A 21,603-nucleotide genomic window follows, 5' to 3' on the forward strand; every position below is an offset into this window, starting at 1 on the left:
CTTAGACTTTGCGGAAATATTAGGAAGCATAGCGGACATTCAAAAATATATATATGAATTTAGTTTTCTAAAGACAATCGTTGTTACTTTTAAATGAACGCAAACTATATGAGTAGAGGAGAAGGATTCCCAATGGGATCGACTATGGTTTGTCTCCATGTCTATGATATATGATATATTTTGTAACCGCTCTACGATAGCCTAGTTGTATTGTAATCTAATCCAGTGCGTGTGTGTCGAGTATAAGCTATAAATATCCACATAGAGAAAATCAATCTAAAATATCAGTTATAATATATGCCTGCATACATATAGAATCGAGTTTCTACCTAATTCCAGAGGAACGCAATTCCAAGCCAAGTCAACTAACTCACAAACATTTTGTAACCAACTTAGCTTTAAGAATTATCAGATCACATAAATCAACCATTTAATTTACTCTGTATTCATTTGACAAATCGTTAAAAGCTGCTCAAATGTACGACAATTACTATGTCAATTAAGGCGAAACCGAACACTAAAAACTCAGCAGAATAATAAAAGATGTGTACTTTCCCTGTGTCGTTCATGTGTCTGTGAAACAACATTTCCAGTTAATTAAGACCTCATTTATATGGCAGTCACTCTTTGTTTAAGTGCTTTTGTAATTCAAATGTTTCACTCTCCGCCAGAATCAACACATGAATTCATAAACAAATAAATAAATACATAAACACTATAGAAATGCAATTGAAGTTGTTATCTGTAATTTCCCAAACATAAAAACTTTGTGGAAACAACAGAAATGAAAAGGTAAAAAAATGTCCAAACTTTGATTATGTGATATATGGACAGCCCCTACCCTTTAAGTAAATACTTTTTTAATATCGCTTATCTTCAACAGGATCAACTATAAGAGTTAGTTGTTATTGAAAATATTTAAGTATGCAGATATTTAAATCGGGATAGTTTGTATTCATTTAAACATACAAAACGGTCAAGAAAGTAAACTTCATCAAGCCGAAATCTTCAAAAAGCGACAAATGCGAAATGGCTTTCAAACTGATAAAGTAAATCGCATAGATACAGACAGACGGATATGCTATTGTCGACTTGACTACTAATGCTTTTCAAGAACACAAATACTTTTTTTATAGGGTTGACGATTACGAATGTTTTACCAAAACGATCTGCAATGACAGAAAACAAACGTTTTTTAAATATTACCCAGAAAGTACAGATTAAAGCTATGCTCAAAGAGCACTTTCATGAACATAGCTCGAGTACATCAGGTCACTACAATTTGAATCAAATAACTCAGCTCTGCATTTCAAATCACAAATATCTAGCTTTTATAGATTCCGAGATCCCGTCTTTCATATGGCCGGAGAGACTGACGGAAAAGGCTAGATCAACTCGGCTATTGATCCTGATCAGAAATGTATATACTTTATAGGGTCGGAAATGCTGCCTTCTACCTGTTACATACTTTTCAACGACTACATTATACCCTTTTACTCTACTTTTATACCAGTTATAAAAGTAAGACCAGTCCAATTTCTTAATCAATACGATATTTATTTATCTGTATTCGACTTTTTATCTCTCTAAACAGTCCTCGTATTGCTTTTGAGTTTCTTCTTTTATTGAAAGTATTTATTTTGGATTGTTTTGTTTTTAATTTGTATGGTGGGCAGCTCAGGGAGTTGCTTCACAATCGTCTTCCATATAGTACCTTAACAAATGCTATTCCTCTTCCTCTTTATCCTTGCGATGTGATTTCTTCTTCTCGCTGCGGCTGGAGGAAGGTGCGGTGCTGCTGCTCTTGCTGCTTCGCTCGCTTCGATCTTTCTCGCGGGACTTGGACTTGCGACGGCTGGACTTTTCGCGGGATCTGGAGCGTTCTCGACGTGAGCTCTCTTTGTCTTTGTCTTTCTCCTTGTCTTTGTCCTTTTCCTTTTCCTTGTCTTTGTCTTTATCCTTTTCCTTATCTTTTTCTTTCTCCTTATCCTTATCCTTCTCTTTGTCTTTCTCCTTATCCTTGTCCTTATCCCGAGATCGCTCCTTGTCGCGATGTCGCTCGCGTTCCTTTAAGTCGCGTTCCTTGCGCTTCTCCTCTTTCAGCAGGTGCAGGTAGTCTTCGAAGTACTCCTCGCGATAGGACGAGTCCAGCGCACGGTACCTTGGATCCGCCTCGAACTTCTTCTTGATGTCATACCACCTGGTATGCCTTTCAATCTCGTGGCGCTCCCGCAGCATGTCCAGGAAGTCCTTTCGCAGCTTTATATATAAATATATATTCGTGATTTCTCCATAATTCATTGTTCCTATGTGACACTTACCTGATCTTTCTTTAACAACTTGTCCTTCTCTCGCCTTCTGCGCTCACGATCATCCTCGTAGCCGCCACGCTCTGAAATATAGATGACACAAATCAATTAAAAGTAGTAAAATATGTATTTAAGCCCCGATTGTTTTGTAAAAAAATATTTGATTTGAAATTTGTAAGCTGAGTAACGGGTATCTAATAGTCTTGTATTTAATTTCAACTGCATAATATTAATTGTTTTTAATGGTATAGCCAGGATACAAAAATACACCTTTGATTTGACCAAGAGATTGTTTAAAAAAAAACAGAATTTTATCAAAAATAAGTTCAATTTCTAATACTAATTTTTACCAGTTTTTTGCAATTAAACCGTTAAGGAGTATATTGAATTATTTTAGTCTAAAGCAAGAACTAAACAATTTTTTAATTTAAAAAAAAGCAAATTAGTAAGCTCAACCTGCTATGTTTGCCTTTTTTGAAGTATAAGCATAAGCCTGAGCTATTCATGTTCGAATAATGGGAGCTCTATAGCCAATTGAGCTGAAGGCTAATTGGAATCATAGCTTATGCTAGAAGCTGTTCCTCGATAATTTCATGAACTATGATTTTAGAGTCATATCTAAACAAATTATGCTCCAGCTCGGAACTGATCTTAAGCCCCAGCTGGGCAGGACTCTGTTATATAAAAATTCATTTTCCAAAGGACTTATATTTCTTCTCATCTTTTTAAATCGTTTTGTTTTATACAATCCCAAAGGAAATTTACCAATTTGCACAAAAGGGAAAGCTGTACCCTGATTCACCTCAAAACTATATTTCGTTTATCTTAAAATATCCCTTTAAACTTGGCTTTGTTCTTACCGCCCATGGCCATCCTCTGTGGCGGTGCCATGCCCATTCGCATCTGTGGCGGTCCGTTGCCTCCCATCATCATGCCTGGCGGCGGTCCCATATCTGCAAGAGAAAACACGGATAAGCCAAGGATACGATTGGTCTTCCTCTTCAGAACTCACTCATATTTGGTGGCATGCGCATGTTGGGCGGCATCATGCCGCGTAAGTTGGGTGGCGGGCCGCCCATCTGTGGCGGTGGTACGCTCATGCCGGGAGGCGGCATCCCAGGCGGCGGCTGCTGCATATGGGCGTGGCCCGGAGTCAGCTCCTTGATCCCGCTGGGCACCCAGCCGGCATTATCGCTGCCCCACTGCGACTCCTGGGTGGGTTCGTAGCCGTAGTCGAAGGGCTCCGGCTCGTGGAAGAAGGGTTCTTCAGAGGCTCCGGGCAGCGGGAAGTTTGGCGCCATGGGTCCCAGGCCACCACGCGAATACTCCCGGCACTCGGCGGTCATCACCTGAATGGCGTTCTCCTTGACGCCTCTCTCCCGATCGCCGCCCCTGTCGCCGCCCGTGGTCGAGATGGGCCTGGGGGGGCGTTGCATCAGCCCCATTCCTGATCGCGACTGGTGTTGCATCATGGGTGGCGGCATGCCCGGCGGCGGCATCTGCATGCCACCCTCCCCGCCCATTCCCACCATGGACTGAATGCCGTGCATTCCGGGAGGACCCATGCCCAATCCGCCGTCCGTGAGGATTCCAATGGGCGTGTTCTGGCTCACGTTCTGCGTAAGACTGGCCAGTCCCACGCCGCTCTCCGCCACCCGGAAGCGTTTCTGCCGCTCGCAGTACGCCCGCCACGTCTCCTCGTTGAAGCCGTAGTTGAAGTAGTCCGTGATGTCCGCTCCCGGCTTGCGCCACGGCTTCTCCTCCAGCGAGTCGATGCTGAACTCGTGCACGGCCACACCGTTTATGGTGCCGGCGCCCTCGAAGTCCTCGATGCTGAACTTGCCCGCCTGGCCCGTCGGCTTGGCCTTGTCTCCGGCGGCTCCAGTGCCGCCGGCCAACAGATTAGGTCGCTGCTTGATGTTGTAGCTGGGGGCTTGCTTAATGTCTCCGATGACCACGTTGATGTCGTCGTCCGAGTCGTCGTCGTCGTCCTCTTCGGACCCTGAGCCGTTCCGCTCCCTCCTGGAGCTGGGAGCATCGACCATCTCGTCGTCCTCCGGATCCGGAGAGGAATGGGTGTCGGCCCGGTCCGCAAACCGGCCACGGTCCCGATCCCTGTCCCTGTCGCGCTCTCTCCTACTCCTGCTGTCCGTGGTGTCCGGCAGGGCCTCTTCGTCCTCCTCCATTTCCTGCGCCGGGTCGTCGAACTCCGAGTACTCGGGCACCTCCTCCTTGGGATAGCAAGGCGAGTCCCCGGCGGGATCGGCCCCGGACGAGGAGCCCGGCTTTTCGCCGGCAACCACTGCGGCCAAGGCCTGAGCCTCTGCCGCAGCCTCGTGCTCCGCCGTCAGCGAGTCCCCGCCGTTGCCCAGCTCGCCGGTCGTCGAGTCCGGGTTCGAGGTGCCATACAGCCAGCTGTCCTCGTTGGTGTCGTCCGCCATGGTCGTATTCTTAGAAATCCTCAAGAAACCGCTCAGAATCCAATGCGTTGGGCGAAATTTTAGATGTGGAATCGATGCTCACATCGATGTTATCGATGTTTTCAACACATCGCTAATACTTGTCTGGCCATCATCGATGTTTTTCCATCTCTAACAAGTACAGATCTTCGAACTTCATCCGAAAAAAATTGCGCACTGTTACCGATTCCACTTCAGTTCTAGCTTTCATTTATCAAGCATTCCGTTGGTTCATACTCAGGTCTCAGAATCAATTGGCGAAATGTTTAAAACTGTGCGCGCGCCTAACAGCACGCTGTTAATGTTATGTTAAGACGATAGTTTTGCATCTGTCGATACCGGCTGAGAATCGTCATTTCGATGAATCTGCTCTCGTGAGCAAATGTTTTGAATGTATCACCTAAATTTAACGGTTTAATTTCAATACAGGTTAAAATAATATTATTGAAAAAAAATTAATCTTTTAACAAAATACGGATTAAAGCAAGTCGATGTTATATACCAAAAGTTTTGGAATCTCAAGAGCTATAAACTTAAAAAAAATAAACAAAAATCTCCTCTAACAATTATTAAAAATTTGCAAAAAAAAGTAAATAATCTAATTGGGCTTTCTTAATATTTCAGACAAGCTTTTAGAGTGATGATTAATGATTAAAATAGTTTTGATATTTAGTTTATTTAACATTCCTTTCACATTAAAAAAAAAACTGATGTTATAATTAAGTATGAGAGTTACAAGAGAATGATATTCTGCATTATAACCTTACAAAGGGTATAATAATTTCATTTGGAAGTTTGCAACGCAGTGAAATTTAGTATTGATTTGTTATTTCAGAACTACGATCTAAATTTCATTGACATCGGACGACTTAAGCATATAGCTCCCATAAAAACAATAGGGATACAAAAAATCTAATATAAAAAAATAAACTAAAATATAAATTTAACTTCTTTATTTTTTTAAATTTATTTAAAAGTTCTTTAATGTTAGCTCCCATTAAAACAACCGGAATACAAAAAATATAATATAATAAAATAATATATATATATTATATATAAATTAAAATATAAATTTAACTCCTTTATTTTTTTTAAATTTATTTAAAAGTTCTTTTAAACATGTTAGTGGTTTAAAATTTAAGAACAACGTTTATAATTTTATTCACACGCTCTTGGTGCGCATCGTCACTACATGCAATAGTAAGCATCTCATGTACTATTTTATGCAAAAAAAAACTGCTGAAGATATATATATTTTTCCAACTTAACTATGACCCAAAAAAAAAGAAATTCAAATCTATACTATTTGTACCTAACTAAACACATATTATTTGATATATTATGTACATATATAGGCATGGAAATGCTTTCTTCTACCTGTTGCCCTGTTTTCTCTGCGATTCAACGGCGTAATGCGGAATTCTAATGCATTTTTTACACAAGTAAACGATTTAAGGTACGATTAAGACATTATGTAAAACAACCTATAGTATATCCCTGCGGCACTTGCGCAGCTGTTTGCGCATCAAGAGCGCATCAAGCTCGGACTGCTTCCGCCGCTCCTCCTCCTCGATGGCGCGATGGATCTCCTCCGCCTCGTTGCTGGCCTTCTCCGAGATGATGTGGACCTGGGGCAGGAAGTCCAAAATACCCTTACGCATGAGGTACTGATAGTTCATGGCAATGGTGTACTTGATGTCCTGACCGGTTACTGCGCTCAGTTCCTGCCAGTGCATGTACATCCAGTTCTCGTTCCGCAGGTCCCTTATGCTGTTGTACACCGGAACGAAGTCGTCAATTTTGGCGATAAACGTTAAGGCCACCTCCATGATCTCGTGCTTCTCATTGAATATCTGCATGGATTCGGTGAGCTCATCGCGCAGCTTCATCAAGCTGGTCCACACATCGTCCAGGTCGAGCTGTGCTATTGGGTTGCCCGTGGTGGCATCCTCGAGCTTCAGGAAGTTGGCACAGGCGTACCACAAGTTCTTGTAGGGGGTGAAGCTCTCGATGATGCTCTCCAGGAACTGCGTGGACAGCGGCTCCAGCTCGAAGAGCTCCTGCCGAAACTGCAGGGTCTGGCTGACCTTCTGCAGTTCCTTGATCAGCACCCACGTCTTCTTGATGTCCACCGACGTCTCCTGGGCCCGGTTCGTATTGAAGGCCAGGGAGTAGGCCTGCACCTCGTCGTTCAGGGACTCCAGACGCTCCTCGAACGCCTGGCACTCGCTGCCGTGCTGGCGCAGGAACTCCTCGATGTCGATTTTCTGCTCGTCCTTCAGCGTGGACAGGCGTACCATTATCTGGTGCGGCCAGGCATAGACGTTCCACTTCATGGCGAACTGGTGGTCGCTCAGGTTGTAGAAGAAGCTGTCCAGCAGGTCGTACTCCAGCCACATGACCTGTATGTCCGCCTTCAGTTCGTCCACCACGTCCGGTACGGTCAGGGCAAAGTCGCGGATCTCGTACAGGTGCTCAATGCTGATGGGCCGCTCCGCGATCCGGCGGAACACTTCCAGGCAGCGGTCGAGCAGCGCCTCGTTCGCCTCGTACATCCGGTCCACGTAGTACTCGAAGATCCGTCTGACGATATCGATGCGCTTCTTAATCATGAACTGCTTCAGGGTGTCCACGTTGATGTAGAACGGCCCGATGGTTATGAAGGCCGGCAGGATTTCGCGCATCTCCTCCTTCAAGCGCTTGTGCTCCAGGATGTCCCGCTTGACCTCGGAGGACGGCTTGTGGGCCTGGGCATAGGCCTGCATGTACGCGTTGATGTTGAGCAGGTAGAAGTCGATGAACCTCTCGTAGAGGCGGGCATATGCCCTCAGCGGCAGCACCGCCTTTCCATAGCACTTGGTCAGCAGCTCGTTCTCCCGCACGAAGCTCTCCTCGATCAGCTCGACCGTCAGGATGTAGAGGTTCGGGGCGAACTTCAGAGTGGTCATGACGGCGGCATCAATGCACCGCACTCCAGCCGCCTTCTCCAGGCACGTCTTGAAGATCTCCACCAGCCCGGGCTGGAACTCATCCGGATCGGTGGAGTAAAAGACCTTGCCATCGTCACTGATTCCCAGGGTCATGGCGAAGACGGGCTTGTGGAAGGGGAACTCGGTGTCGATGTAGTTGCTGGTCCACTTGTAGCTGGACTTTAGGGCCAGGAACTGCAGACACGGATCGCAGACGAAGTGCGAGAAGTTCAGCAGCGACATCCCGAGCAGCACCTCCATGGACTCCTGCATGCGAAACTTCGCCTGCAGTATGAACCTCGAGATCTTGCACATGAGGTAGACGGTCCAGTTGCCGAACGAGATGTCCAGCCAGCCCTTTCCCAGGGCCCGCAGCACCACCGTAATGACGTCGGTGAGCTTCTGCGGCCAGTAGACCTTCAGGTACCTGGCCACGTTGTCGCTGTGCGCCTCCTGGGCCTGCAGGAAGTCGGTGAGCGCCAAGGGCTTGCTGAAGGTGCACACGAAGATCGAGAGCGTCTCAATGTACTGGCACTCGATGGCCACGCCGGCCATGGCCTCCACGCCGCCGCCGCAGTAGAAGAGACTGGCCTTGAGGAAGTCGTAGCGCTTCTCCTGCATGGTGATGCCCAGGGCCTGCAGCTCGTGGCGCTCCTTGCCGGACACCTCGACGGCGAAGGAGCGCGGCAGGAACTCCTTGAGGCTGATGTTGCGGAACTGGGGGAACTCCTTGGGCATCTTCAGGATGAACTGCTCCAGCTCGTACAGCGCCATCAGGCGTTCGAACACCAGGTTCACCTCGGAGCGCAGCCGTCGCTTGCACTGCTCGGACACCTGAGCGGCCAGCAGCACCGCCTCGATGGGCTTGAAGCTGTAGAAGACCGTCGACTCGATGTCCTCGTGCAGGACGCAGTCGACGATCAGCTCCATGAGCATCAGCTGCTCCCCCTTGTGCCGCTCGTGAACGGCGGCCTGCAGCCGCTTGATGTACTTGTGCGGATCCTCGGCCATGAACATGAACTGCAGCTTGGGCACCGTGTACGTGCAGCCGTCCTCCAGCGACAGCAGCGTCCAGAGGTCCGTATCCGCGTGGTGGGCGGTGACCGCCGCCATGCCCCACTGGCAGTTGAGCAGACTGCGGTTGTAGGGCAGGTAGGCCTTCGCCGGCAGCGGATAGTGGACCTGGCCAACGACACCCAGCTCGAACCAGGCGGCCGGCGAGTTGATGTCGAAGTTGCTGTCGTCGAAGTAGCTCAGCGGGAACTTGTGCGGGAAGGCGAACTCGGACATCACGTTGTACTGCTCCTCGGTGGGCCGGAGCACGTCGTTGGTCAGACCCGCCTTGGCCAGCTCCTCGACCAGGTTGATCTTCTGGTACTGACGCCGCCGCCGGTCCACCTCCACGTCCTTGGGCAGGTGACGCTTGGGCACGTAGCGGGTCTGGATCACTTTCGGCAGGATGGTGGGCAGCGGAAAGCGGTGCGGCTTGCCCATCTTGTCCATCAGCGTGAGCCAGCGCTGGGCCTCCTGAATGGGGTAGTACACATCGGTGAGCTGGTTCCTGGGGATATACAGCTCCTGGTAGTTCATCGTGGCAGTTCCCGGTCGGGGAGGCATGATGCAGATGGCCTTCTCGACCTCACGCTGAAACTGATGGTCATCGTTTTCCTGGTAGCTGATGGAGCCGAGGCTGGACTCCTCTGACTCCTCGTAAGCGTCATCATCTCCCCCCAATCCCACCTCCAAGTTATCCGGATCCATGTCAGATATATGGTTTCAATTAATCTAAATGTAAATGTGGCGTTCCTTCCAAAGCATTGGGTTTCCATTTCTGCCACAAAAATAAAATTATTGCCAAGCAAGTGACATTTAAAAAACTGTCAGACTCACTTGTCTTGTAAGTACTCTTAAAACTAAATCAATCCTGCATTTTTTTGAAAATTTTCAAAGCAGCATTTACAAGTACAGCATTTGTTAAGACCAATTTTAATGGATCGTTATGGCTTTTTGGGATAAGTTGTATGGCAGGCGCGACTTTTTCAACTGTTTAGCGTGAAACATAACATTTTGGACAAATTGCCTACTTTTTACCGACCCTATAAAATATATACACTCTTAGTCAGGATCCGCAGCCGAGTCAATCCAGCCAATCGACGTATAATCGTCAAAATATTTTAAACTAGAGAGACAAGAGATTTGGAATTTGACATGCAGATTCAAGTTAAGCCTACGCAGCACAAGTTTCTTTCAAAAAGTGCCCCGCCCACTCTAACTCCCACAGATCTCGAAAGGGTGTCATGTCTCTCTGAAACAGGTTAGACCTCAGTTATAGGGCTGAATGGGTGTGTTTTAGTCATATCTATCGGTATACTCAAAAACATTCAAGTCTGGCTATTATTTTAAAAGTTATTGAGGTAATAAGCACTATCCTAAGCTCATAAGATAGGGCTATGTAGGGAAACAGAGTGAAACCACTGTTAGCGGGGGGTGGGGGTGCTGCACGCTCTTACCTTTAAGTGTTGACAATGCCATTTTTTTTATATATACTCCTTAAGTTAATACTAATAACTTAATAAGGCATAATATATTCAAAGATTTTTAAAAATATTTTAAAAACATTTTTACAAATATTTTATGTAAATAACAGGTGAGATATTATTATTTATATTATTACAATACAAAGTGCAGATGAACGACGATTTGTGAAATTAAAGGAATTATTAAATGTTTTCAATTTCGTTAAAAAACTAAATCAACGTTAAAAAGTTTTAAGTCTCATTATACCCTTGCCGTAGTGGGTATTATATGTTTGTAACGCAGTGAAGGAGAAATCTCCGACCGTATAAAATATATATATACTTGAATTTAATTAAAATCGGACGGCTTCTTTCATACAGCTCCGATGGAGACAACCGAAATTTAAAAAAAAGTAAATTTACAAAAAGTTTACCTTCTCTATTTTTGATTTTTTTTATTCTTTTGGAAATAGTTTAATTTGATAGTTCAGATTTACAATTTTAATTTAATTCAAATCAGTAACGATAGAAGTAATAGCAGTGCAAAGCCTAGCTTTTTTTCGATTTTCCGCTAAACATACTGGTTTTTCAAAAAGTCGTAGAAAAAAAATTCAAAATTTTTCCAGACCTCCAGATTATAAAAAAATGGTAATTTTTGGATTACTTTTGAACGGAGCATCGGATCTGAGCAAATTGGGTATCAAACGGGTTATTATTTGATATTTGTGGTGATGGTTTATTAATTTGGAATTACGGTTTAAATTTGATCAAAATTTTTTTTTAAATTGTAACTTTCTTATTTTAAATTTTTTTTGTAGAATAACGGTTTTATTTTATTAATTTTGGTAAACGATATCGAATAAAAATCAAATGACAATCATCATTGCTTCAATGGATTTTAATGTTTAAATTAAGATGTTTAATTTTTGCAATGGCTGCAAAGGAATATAAACTTCGGCTTGGCGATGTTTGCTTTCTATCTTCAATTGATTTAAATGTACCTCCGATATATAGTAGCAGTTTATTAATTTTAGTTTTATTAAAATCAGACTACGATATAGCACGGCCATTCATCGGAAAATCATCATAGCTTCACTGTTGCTTAACATATTATTTAAAGGGTTTGCTCCATTTCTTTTTTTTTTGTAAGTTTACATTTGGCTTAAACACAACTCCAGCGATAAATTTACATTTAGCGGAATGTGTAAATATGTGGCAATGGAAACCGCATATTAATCGAAATACAGCGTCATATCGATATGTCATCGTTTTCAATTGCGTTGTTATTTGTTACTTTGGTGCTTTTTGGAAGGATAATTTAGAAACAATATGCTTGTTTTCGCTTTGTAACATTGCGATTTAAAAGGTTGAGCAACTTTCTTTATTTAAATCAATTCTGATTCCCCACGGTTTGAAGATTGCAACGCCTAACGCTTATATCGGAGCTAAGTCCAGAACGAACATTTTATCCTTGACTCAAACCCCCATGCAGACAGTCGATACCGGCCATGACGAAAACCAACATTCTTTGTAGTTCGCTCAAGCGGCACCGGCGTTGCGTCGAACCTAATCAAACGCGGGAGAGTGAAAAATACTCTTTCTGTTAAGAGCCGTCTGTTGCTAACAGACTGTACGAAATCTATTTAAGCAACTCGCAAAACGCGCTCTTTGTTATTGCACGATTTCACTCGGTTCCCCGTAAAAACCCAACAAAATGGCTAGTTGACTAAAAAGTATAACAATATAAGTATATTTTTTTAGAAAGAAAATATAGTTTTTTTGTATTTCCACAAATTTTCTGCATGGTGCAGACCGTTGCGTTTTGTTGTCGGATATATTTTTTGTGCGGTAAGAGTGTGCGAGCCAATTTAGAGTAAAAACATTGCCTTTTGTTGTCGTTGTGGTTGTTGTTTGTGGCCATCGCCGAGGTATCGGAAGACCCAAATTAGTCGATTGTTTAATTCTCTTTCGCGAGCGCGTATTCTTGGCTGTGCACGTGTACGTGTGAATTCCTGCTTCTAATTGCCGCCCGTCCCGTCTCCCACTAAAACCCAGGTGAGTTTTGCCATGGCCGGAGGCATTTTCCAGCTGCTACATTTCCGATTCGGGCGATATTAGTCATCATGCAGCCGCGGTGGATTTAATTAAAAAAGTGGCGGCAGTGTCTCCGTCTCCTGTTTCCCGCCGCACCCATTCTCAGCGGCAGCGCAGGCGGTGCCGAAGAGAACCTGGCGCGGAAGCAACAGCCAACTAAGAGAGTCGAAAGGGAGGAAGAGAGCGTAAGAGCGCACACGTGTCCGACGCGGCTAAGTGAGAGTGCAGAGACGTAGGCGCCCTTCCAAGGGGGATCTATGCGATCTATTCACTAAAACGCCCATTAAATTAGTGGTTGCTTTAAAATGAAATTTAACTAAAGAATGTGGCTGACATAAAACCGATCAACCGAGGCCCTGCTCTTGTCTTTGTTAAATCAATAAAATCACATTCAATTAATAATTGATGAAGTTAAAAACTCGACTTTTTAGACTACAAACTGAGGATCTTAACTGAAACCGAGAAACTTTTAGTTTTTTAGCATTTTCATTGCACTTACAATTTAATGGGTCGGTTTTGCCCAACCTTCTTCAATACATCGAAATCGAAGAGATCTTGGGAATTTCCTTAATTAACGGCGAAATCGTTGAGTTTTCGTCAGCAGTTTGCAAGCTGTTTTATTCAAATTCAACCTTGAGAATTGTCAACAATTCATCAACCTCTAGGTTGCCATCGGTTTGGCAAATTTGTATAATACTATGTAGTATTGCAGCACAAAATTGCTTACCAAGAAATTATTATTCATTGCTTACTAATAGTTGTAAATATTAGTTCTCAAAGTAAATTCCCAAAAATTCACAAAATGTCGGGCAAATGACTTTGGATATATGGATATGGACACTACAATTACTTTTCATTTACCATTAAAAGCTATTACTATGAATTTAAGCTTAAATGCCTTAAAGTGTTCGTTACTTTAAAAGGGAAATGGTACCCCTTAGTCGTTACAACAACGGTCCACCCGTCCGTCAGTGCATGTTCTTTAAAATAAACTGATAATGATATTATTTTAGTATGTAGTGATAGTGAAACGAATGCCGGTTTATTAGCTCAATAACTTCTATAATAATAGTTTCATAGAAGTTATAATGAAGGTTTTATAACTTCCGAGATCTCGACGTTCATACGGATGGACAGGTAGACGGTTATGACTAGATCGACTCAACTATTTATCCTGTTAAAGAATATATAGACTTATAGGGAGTAACGGGTAAAAAAACTTCGCCAACCCATTTGGGTTATAGCCTTAACAAAAATTAACTTTTTTATGGAAAATTTTGATTTGTAGCACCATAAGGCATTTACCATTTGTGGTGTCGGATGTTCTCCTGGAATACATTTACAAGCGATATCGAGTCCCCTAAATGGTAAATGCTAGAAAGGTGCTTAAAGTTAAATGTTGAATTATGCAGAACATGTGAGTTTAAAATCGCAAATGTAGAATGAGCCGCCATAGGTCTTTCAAATTTAATTAGAGGAAAAGAAAAACAATGGAAAATGTTTAGAATGGTAATGGCTTGATTGCCAAAAATCAACTGTAGTAGTAGGGCGTCTGAAAGTTGTTGTCTTCAGGTTTCCATAATATTTATTGTAAGTAGGTTTCATGAAGGTCAGTTCCATCCAAAGATGGGTCGCTCGACAATGTTTCGAAAATGTACGCCATAGGCGTTTTGCTGCAATTTTGTTTCGTTTCGTTTCGTTTCGTTTTCGTTTTGTTTTGTTTTCTTTCATTTGTTTTCAGCTTTGTTTGATTTGGAGTGCAGAGGTGTCGCCTATGTCAGTCAATCAAGAAAGTTTCACCTGTCCGGCAATGCGGAAACGTCGAGAAATACTGTTGCATTCGCATTTTTTCAGGTTTTTTGTAGGGTCAGCAAGCCAATGCGCTAAATACTTCGATCACCATCTCGAGAATGTGTCGTGACATTAATTAACGCTGGATTGGATGGTGGTCTGAAAACAGAACCCGAGGCTACTTATCGAGTCAAGGGCTTTCGTCTATGCAAATGGTTTGTAAATGTGCAGTTTTAAAGTGCTAATTGATCACTTTGCACCTTGGCCCCTTGGGCGTAGGTACTTGTTAGGCCTTTGCTGGCGCGACTGGCTAAGAGCAAAGTAAACAGATTCAATAGCTCGATTGCTGGGGAAACAAATCAAAGCCAAATTGGTCCCTCTCATTTCAAGGCAGCCGCAGTCCGCAGAAGATTGAAGATTGTGGCAGATCCCACAGCTTATCGCCGTGCTCTGAGAAGAAGCCGTAAGAGAAGAGATACATTTGTATATCTGCTGGCTGAATGGTCACACCCACGAGCATACGCGTGTTTATCGGCCCCGAAAGAAATTTCATTCCGATGCGTCCAAAGTCCAAGAGAATTTTGGCCAAACGGATTTGAAGCGCGTATGTGTTGGTGCGGATTCGCTAATATACGTTTTAGCGGCGCATGCTTAATAGGCACTTTTGGGCACTGTCATTATGCTGAAAGTTCTTTAACCGGTTTGGCCTACCGGCAAAAAGAACAATGAGCTCGCATGCTCTCTGGGCCACTGAAAGTCTCGTTTGGCAAGCTCGGAACCGATGACTTTACTATATTCAATATTGGATGTTCACACAGAGCTGGCAGTCATTTGATTGACCGCAGGCATTTCAATGGAACGCCATCGGACGGTGACAACAGCATCGCAATCGGAATCAAGAGAACTAACCTCACCACCACCTGTTGCTGTGGTATTAAAACAAAGATACCGTTAGCCGCGAGGCGATGGAGAACCGCCCATTCTGAATAGCTGTGCGAACTTAGCGGAATCTAGCTATTTTTAGCTTTTATCTCGAAATACTATTCATAATCCCTCCAAGTTAAGAGTTCGGTTTTGCCTATTGCTGCCAAACAATCAGTCATTTGGCTAAATAAGGTTAATTTTAAAGGATAATTGCATCTATATATTTCAATAGAGAAACATTTCAAAAAGTTATGCGAATTTAAGAGATTGCTAGCTATCTTTGGGGGCACTTGAAAGTGCTTGCAAACTATGTCTTGTCTTTTAAAACACTTTTAGATATTTTTCCAAACAAAGAAAGGACTTAATCTTATGGTTGTTTTTTAAGATGTTTGTGTGTATTTCAGCACAAAAGTCATAAACATATAAAATCTCCCAAATATATTTATACCTGTTCAGAGTAAAGTAAAAATTGTATATTTCAATCGTGTCGACCTAGTAAAAAGAATATATATAAAGATATATTTAATATTGGTTGTCTATACATTTGTTTTTAGTAGAATGTCAGTCCCAGAAACTTAAATGAAATACCATTACCATCGAAATAGGTCATAGGGATGCATCTCAAGTGCATAATCTTTTGTTTCGATAATTTATCGAAAAGCATCATTAAAGTTTATAAGATCGTAATATATACAGGAGCGCTTCTTCACCATCAGAGACAAAGTGGTGGCTGAGCTCATCATGACTCCTTGAAAGACTGGGGTTAGTCCAGAAAATGAAATTTCCGCTAAGCCCATTATTCCATAAAATCGGCAATTAAATAAGTTTACCAAAAATGGAAGAACTCCAGTAAAAATTGTATTTATTTGGTGTGTCCATGGCAGTCAGTAGACCATTAACTTAAACAACATATAAATCCACTTTAATCTACAATAGTCCAACGGCACCTTGTAATTTTGCCCAGCGTCATCTTTTAAGTTTTAAATATGTAGGTACAACCTTTGAATTTTATTTGATAAATATATTTTACTCGTAAACTGAGTACAATTTCCTAAACTTAATATACCCATTTATGTGATAAGTGGTCATCTTGAAATTGTAAATTTAAAACAAATTAAAATAAAAATCGTATTTTTTTAAAAACGGCTTGAGTTCTTACAAAATGTTCAACAAAGGAAAGATCTTAACATTACAGTTACAGCCTTTTTTTATATCTCCATGGGTATGCAATGTTCGATCTCCCAAATTTAGACTCCTTTCTTGTTTCTTTTGACTTTTTGACGGAATCCATATATTTCGCACATTAATTTCTTTCCCCCCTGGAGACTCGTCTTGTTGTTCTCTGTCGTTTGTTGCCGTTTCTTCTCTTCCGATTCGTTTCTCACTGCCCTTAGCTTTTGAATGTATTTACCTGGCTTTCAGGTATTTTACTTTCATTGTCTTTACCGTAACCCAGACAAGTTTCATGTATTTTTGGCAAACTTACCGCACCAGTGTTATGTAAGTAAAACTCTCAATCTCGATGGTTTCTCCTCGATTCAGAATGCTAAAAGTAGACGCGCAAAAGCCCCAATACCCAATAAACCCCTGACATCAGTAAACTATGCATCCGGAATTATGTACATATTTGTGCATTTAAATGTCATCAAGGCAGTGGCGCGACTGCGAGTAAAACTTCCATCAAAAGTGTCAGCAAGTTGGTCAATTGGTCGGTTTTAGTTGACCTCCCCATTGGGCAGCCAAACCAATTATGTACGTACATAGATATGTATGTACGTGGTACATGAATGAATAAATCGGAGGCCTGATCTGGAGTCAGGTGGGAGCGGTCTGTTATTCACTTGCGCTTTCGTTTCAATATGACCGAACGACCATGCTTCTGGCCATCCAACAAGTGATCGAGTGGTCGCCGCCTTTGTTTGTTTTTGGAGGAGGTCGGAATTCCAAATATCTTACTACGTTTTAGCTCGAAATTTTCAACACATGGCTGGCTACAAAGTTTGCCCTGCAATTTTTTGCCTTCGGATAGGCAAAATAGACAAACAAGAAGGGAAGCAAACTACGACAAAGCCGAAATTTGTATACCCTTGCAACGAAGCAATACGATCGTTTGTATGGCAGCTTTATACTGTAGTCGTCCGATTTTCTAACTTATAAAAAAGTAATTCTGAAATTGTACAAAATCTCTTAAGTCTGAGAGACAAGGATATGGATATGGATATGGCTATTTTGACCCTTCTATAGGGTCGAAAAGTCAATCTCTTGCCTCAAATTATATATACTCTCTTAAAGGGTATCATATGTGTATGTGTAGTAAAATTAGTATTTGGTAGCAAAAAAGCATTCTGAATCATTCTGGCCAAAGTAGACATAACCGTAACAGATTCTGAAATTTTTCTCTCGTTTTCTGCTTGTGCTAATCATCTCTGTATTTTATCTGGTATTCCAATAATTAATAACAATTAACCAGGCCAGGTGTTTCATGGATCGCTACTATCTCCCCAAATTGTGTACACAAGCGTGTCCATAAGCTTACATGGAGGTGTACGAAGCAGACGTGTGCCCCTTTCATTCATAAATTCAAAATGTTGAATTAATTAGCTGAGTCTGGGTCCGTGTTCCACATATATGTACGAGTCATGTGGGAGGGACTTGTGGTGGCATGGATCATCGTTTGCCCATGCAATCAGCGCTATCTGGCGCTAATCAGATGCGTCCACACAGGTCACACACATAGAGTCCACCGATATATTCATAATATTATATATCAAAGTGTTTTTAGTGGCTGCGCAACTTGACCATGAAATCCATTTCGGACTACGTGTTGCTATTTCCGTTTTGTAAGCGACTTAATTTGCGTTGTTTTTAAGCGATGATTGCTGTAATTTCACCGCAATCTACAAGACTGTCAATAGCAATATCTGACTTTGACCCGATTAGAGTACGTAATATGTTTACTTTTCGGGCCACTTTATTTACACACGAGCTATTGAACGGAAATATTCACAGGTGTAGTAAGTAAGTGTTTAGTTTATGTAAATTCTAGAGCTTAAGCTCTTTGTTTTGAAGAGTGCAAACTCTTAAATTTCTGTGAATGAACAAATCATAATCTATATCTAATGGCATCGAAATATGTTTTTGGTAATTGCTATATATAAACAGCCTTGGTGTTTATAAAATCGGTTTTCTTTTAGTATTTTAAGATAATGCCCAAAAACTTAACCTTTGAAATAAATGGGTTTTTTGTTGTCACTAATTACATTGTTCAAAGATGGGAATTGCAAACAGACACAATCACTCGACCGACACGTGCCGGACATTGAACCTCACGAATAGCGGCAATCGGCAAATAGCAAACCCCATCGGCCCCGCCCACTTTACGCCCCCAAGGCCGGCTGGTGAGGAACTGGTGACCGACAAAGGGTCACATTTGCATTTGGTTGCGAGGGGACCGAGACCGAGTGAAAAGAAAGTAGCGAGCGCGACTCAAGCTGAGAATATAAAAACGTATTTCCAGTTGGCCAAGTTTTGGGCCAGACTGGCTGCTTGACTGACCAGTCCACAAATTAGGCCTCTAGCATGCAGGTAACGGTTCCAAGGCAGCCAGCCAGCTTCGTCTGGAGCCGTTCCCCCCCTTCTGCCCCGATGGGGTTTTTCCCGGTTTCCGTTCGGCCGCCCCGGGATTTCCGCGCACTTGTTGCATGCAACGCAGTTTCGCCAGCGGTCGGTCAGGTGTTGGCACGGCCTCTGCCAACCAACCCCGAAGACAAGGGTGGCCCACTGACAACCGAAACAACCAAACACACCCGCTAACACAGATTGCCGGCCCGGAAAGCGAAAGTGGCTTTGGCGGCGCTCTAATGGCCCACAGCCAACTGGCCAGTCAGTCAGTCAGCCAGCCAGCCAGACAGCCAAATCCAATGCATGGATGGAAATGGCCAACAAGCTGTCGCGTCAATCGCTGTTACATCAGCCAGCCAACTGTTGCCGCAGAAGATGGCGACTTGCCACGGAAAGCAGAAAAGCATGAAAGCAGAAAAGCAGAAAAGCAGAAAAGCAGAAAAACAGAAAACCCGCTTCAATCTCCCTGCGTGGTTTTCTCTCGTTCTCTGCCTCCACTCGCATACAGCAACGGGCAAAAAAGGATATCACATCAATGAAGGTTTAATCAGTGGCAGGAATATAATGCTAGAATCGGGGGACAATGGGATGGTTCTGAAAGCAGCTTTTCAGCCACACAGGTTACCATAAACTGCACGCTTTTGTGGGTAATGTAAAAATGTTAATTTTGTGTCTGATTATAAAAAACTAATTTCAATATTGATTATTATTATTTTAATATTTTCTAACCATCTATCTCCTGTATCTGGCTCAAACCAATACGAAAAGTGTTGAAAAGATCATCATCGTATTAATTAATAAGATTAGATAGTAATAAAAGTGAGTCCAAAGTTTTTAAGCGCTTATCTGCGTCCGTAGTAATATATATAAATTTGACTTCAAAAACTTTTCGAAACCACAAATAAATTTTATTGAATCAAAGCCCCACCAGGCAAGTCAACGGCGCTTAAAAAATATATGAACTGTAATGGCTGCAGTATAATAATATACTTATATACATATAAGAATTTGCTTGTTAGTTTGAAATTTTTTGGAAAGCAGAGCGCGATAGAGCATCGCCAATATTTTTTGTGCTAGACATCGGATATTGCAATTAAAATGTAATACGTCTACTATCTACCGATTGTAATAATTTCGTGCGGATTAGATCGTTTATACTGTGGGGTTGTAAATGGCAGTCTAGAACATGCAAGATAAATAATTGAAGTTTTTACATGCTACTAATTGCTGACATGGCAGTGCTAACTATAATTTACAGTAACGGAAACGCTGTTTTAAGTGAATTTTAATCATTTTAATCCCTAGGAAAGGAAGTTACAACTAGAGTTAAGATTTTTAAATTAGGCCAAACTAGACTGACATCAACCATTTATATGTGATTGGTAGGGAGTTCTTCCTGGTGTTAGCCTAATCCCAGATAGAAGTATCCATTGATATTCTCCTGCACTAGAGGTTGAATATTGCATATCTGGCGCAGTGGACTCCGCTTGTGCGGTGGACTGCATGGTGCTAGTTTCTTCACCGGCGCTGTGCATAAATACATAATTTGCAATGTAAGCGCGACTCGGCAACAAACATGAGCCGAGACGAAGCCCGGTCCGGTCCGTCCGGCCAGGCCATCTTTGATCGGCGTCGTGGAGCGCTGGGCCGCGTCAGTTGTATTTCTGGCACGCTGGCCAACGGTTCACGTAGCGGCTTGTGTCTGCCTCTTGGGCTCTCGGCCACTCTCGCGCCGCCTCTGACATTGTGAATTGAATGGTGATAAGCCCTGCCCGCAGTGAATTGTGCACCGATACTGGACGCCCGACCGCCGCCGATGCCCCATACCCCCCGTACCCCACACTCCATACTCTATACTCGGTACTCGATACTCGGTACTCGATACTCGATACCCATACCCAGTAGGTACTTGGCGTGATTCACAGTTAAGCCGCATAATCGTTTTACTCGTGCGCGCACTGATCGATTCCACTTCGTCGACTCGCCGACGCTTCACTACCACCACTACCACCACGACCACCACGACCACCATCAGCTCCACACCACCGCCGCCGCCGCCGCCGCCGCCTGATAAGGTTCAGACGCACATCCGACCAGCCGTCAGTTGGCTTAAAAGCGTGCAAGGCGGAGCATCGCGTAAACGGAACATCGGAACATCGGAACAGCCGATCAGACTCCGTGGCCAAATACCGATACCGATTAGCCAAGAAGGCAAGAGCCCATGCTGATTGACCAAGTGAGTGTCCGTGTCCCAACGTGTTTGTGTGTGCGGGTGTGTGTGTGTGTGTATATGGCCTTGCCAAAAGACAGTGACTGTGCCTGTGCCGTGATTAGATAACGAACACCTTCCTAATTAGAAACCCAAGCAGCAAGTGTCGAGGCAAAAGCCAGCATTACAGCGCCGGAATAAAAGCGAAACTCTAATCACAACCAAAGTAAATAAATATGAAAGACGAGTAGTGACAAAAAAAAAAAAGGAGGCAGGTGCGTGGCCCAAACCAATGAACTTCGGTCTTGGCCAACCGCCACACATTGTGTAACCGAGTAACACAAGTACGAGTGCGTCTCGAAACGTGACGGGACTTCCACCAAGACCAAGACCGAGACCAAGTCAAGTCGACAGGTCGACGGGTCGATGGCGAGCCTGCGAACCGAAAGCTGAATCACTTTCGGCAGACGGACGCACTTTGGCCGGCTTATCGCCGAATCCAATTAGCCTAGCCAGCCGATCGCCGAGTTGCATCTGGCCTAAATGAGGTCTGTGGCCCGCTGATAAGGCGCCCGCTATCATTATATGGGCTCACTTCAAAGGAACTGCCTTCTGTCTTGCCTTCTAGATTAGCACTCTGGCTTGTGACTCACATGGGCCGGCGTGGGGCGCGCTTATCACCCAGTTATCACCCAGGAATGCGTCATCCCC

At 43.4% G+C, this 21,603-nt stretch overlaps 2 protein-coding genes across 2 annotated transcripts; both read right to left on the reverse strand.

The window, feature by feature from the left end:
- Positions 1-1,571: 1,571 nt before the first annotated feature.
- On the reverse strand, positions 1,572-4,865 carry LOC128251742 (pre-mRNA 3'-end-processing factor FIP1). The gene is made up of 4 exons (XM_052978880.1): positions 3,322-4,865; positions 3,170-3,262; positions 2,322-2,392; positions 1,572-2,259 (listed from the first exon to the last, which is right to left on the reverse strand). Exons 1-4 carry the CDS (start codon positions 4,748-4,750, stop codon positions 1,726-1,728), a joined length of 2,127 nt encoding a protein of 708 aa, XP_052834840.1. The 5' UTR covers positions 4,751-4,865; the 3' UTR covers positions 1,572-1,725.
- Positions 4,866-5,950: 1,085 nt separating this feature from the next.
- Positions 5,951-9,601, reverse strand: LOC128251739 (dynein axonemal heavy chain 1). Its single transcript, XM_052978876.1, has one exon. The coding sequence runs from the start codon at positions 9,496-9,498 to the stop codon at positions 6,253-6,255; it is 3,246 nt and encodes a 1,081-aa protein (XP_052834836.1). The 5' UTR covers positions 9,499-9,601; the 3' UTR covers positions 5,951-6,252.
- Between the last annotated feature and the right edge of the window lie 12,002 nt (positions 9,602-21,603).

Source organism: Drosophila gunungcola, chromosome 3R (assembly GCF_025200985.1).
Source record: "Drosophila gunungcola strain Sukarami chromosome 3R, Dgunungcola_SK_2, whole genome shotgun sequence".
In the NCBI taxonomy this organism is placed as follows: Eukaryota; Metazoa; Arthropoda; class Insecta; order Diptera; family Drosophilidae; genus Drosophila; species Drosophila gunungcola.

Bases quoted from the DNA above. Each gene is read 5' to 3' on its own strand.
- LOC128251739 (XM_052978876.1), bottom strand. From the start codon at position 9,498: ATGGATCCGGATAACTTGGAGGTGGGATTGGGGGGAGATGATGACGCT.
- LOC128251742 (XM_052978880.1), bottom strand. From the start codon at position 4,750: ATGGCGGACGACACCAACGAGGACAGCTGGCTGTATGGCACCTCGAAC. The intron at 3,263-3,321 runs GTGAGTTCTGAA...TTTCTCTTGCAG, and splicing joins GCGCATGCCACCAAATATGA to ATATGGGACCGCCGCCAGGC. The intron at 2,393-3,169 runs GTAAGAACAAAG...TCTATATTTCAG, and splicing joins ACAGAGGATGGCCATGGGCG to AGCGTGGCGGCTACGAGGAT.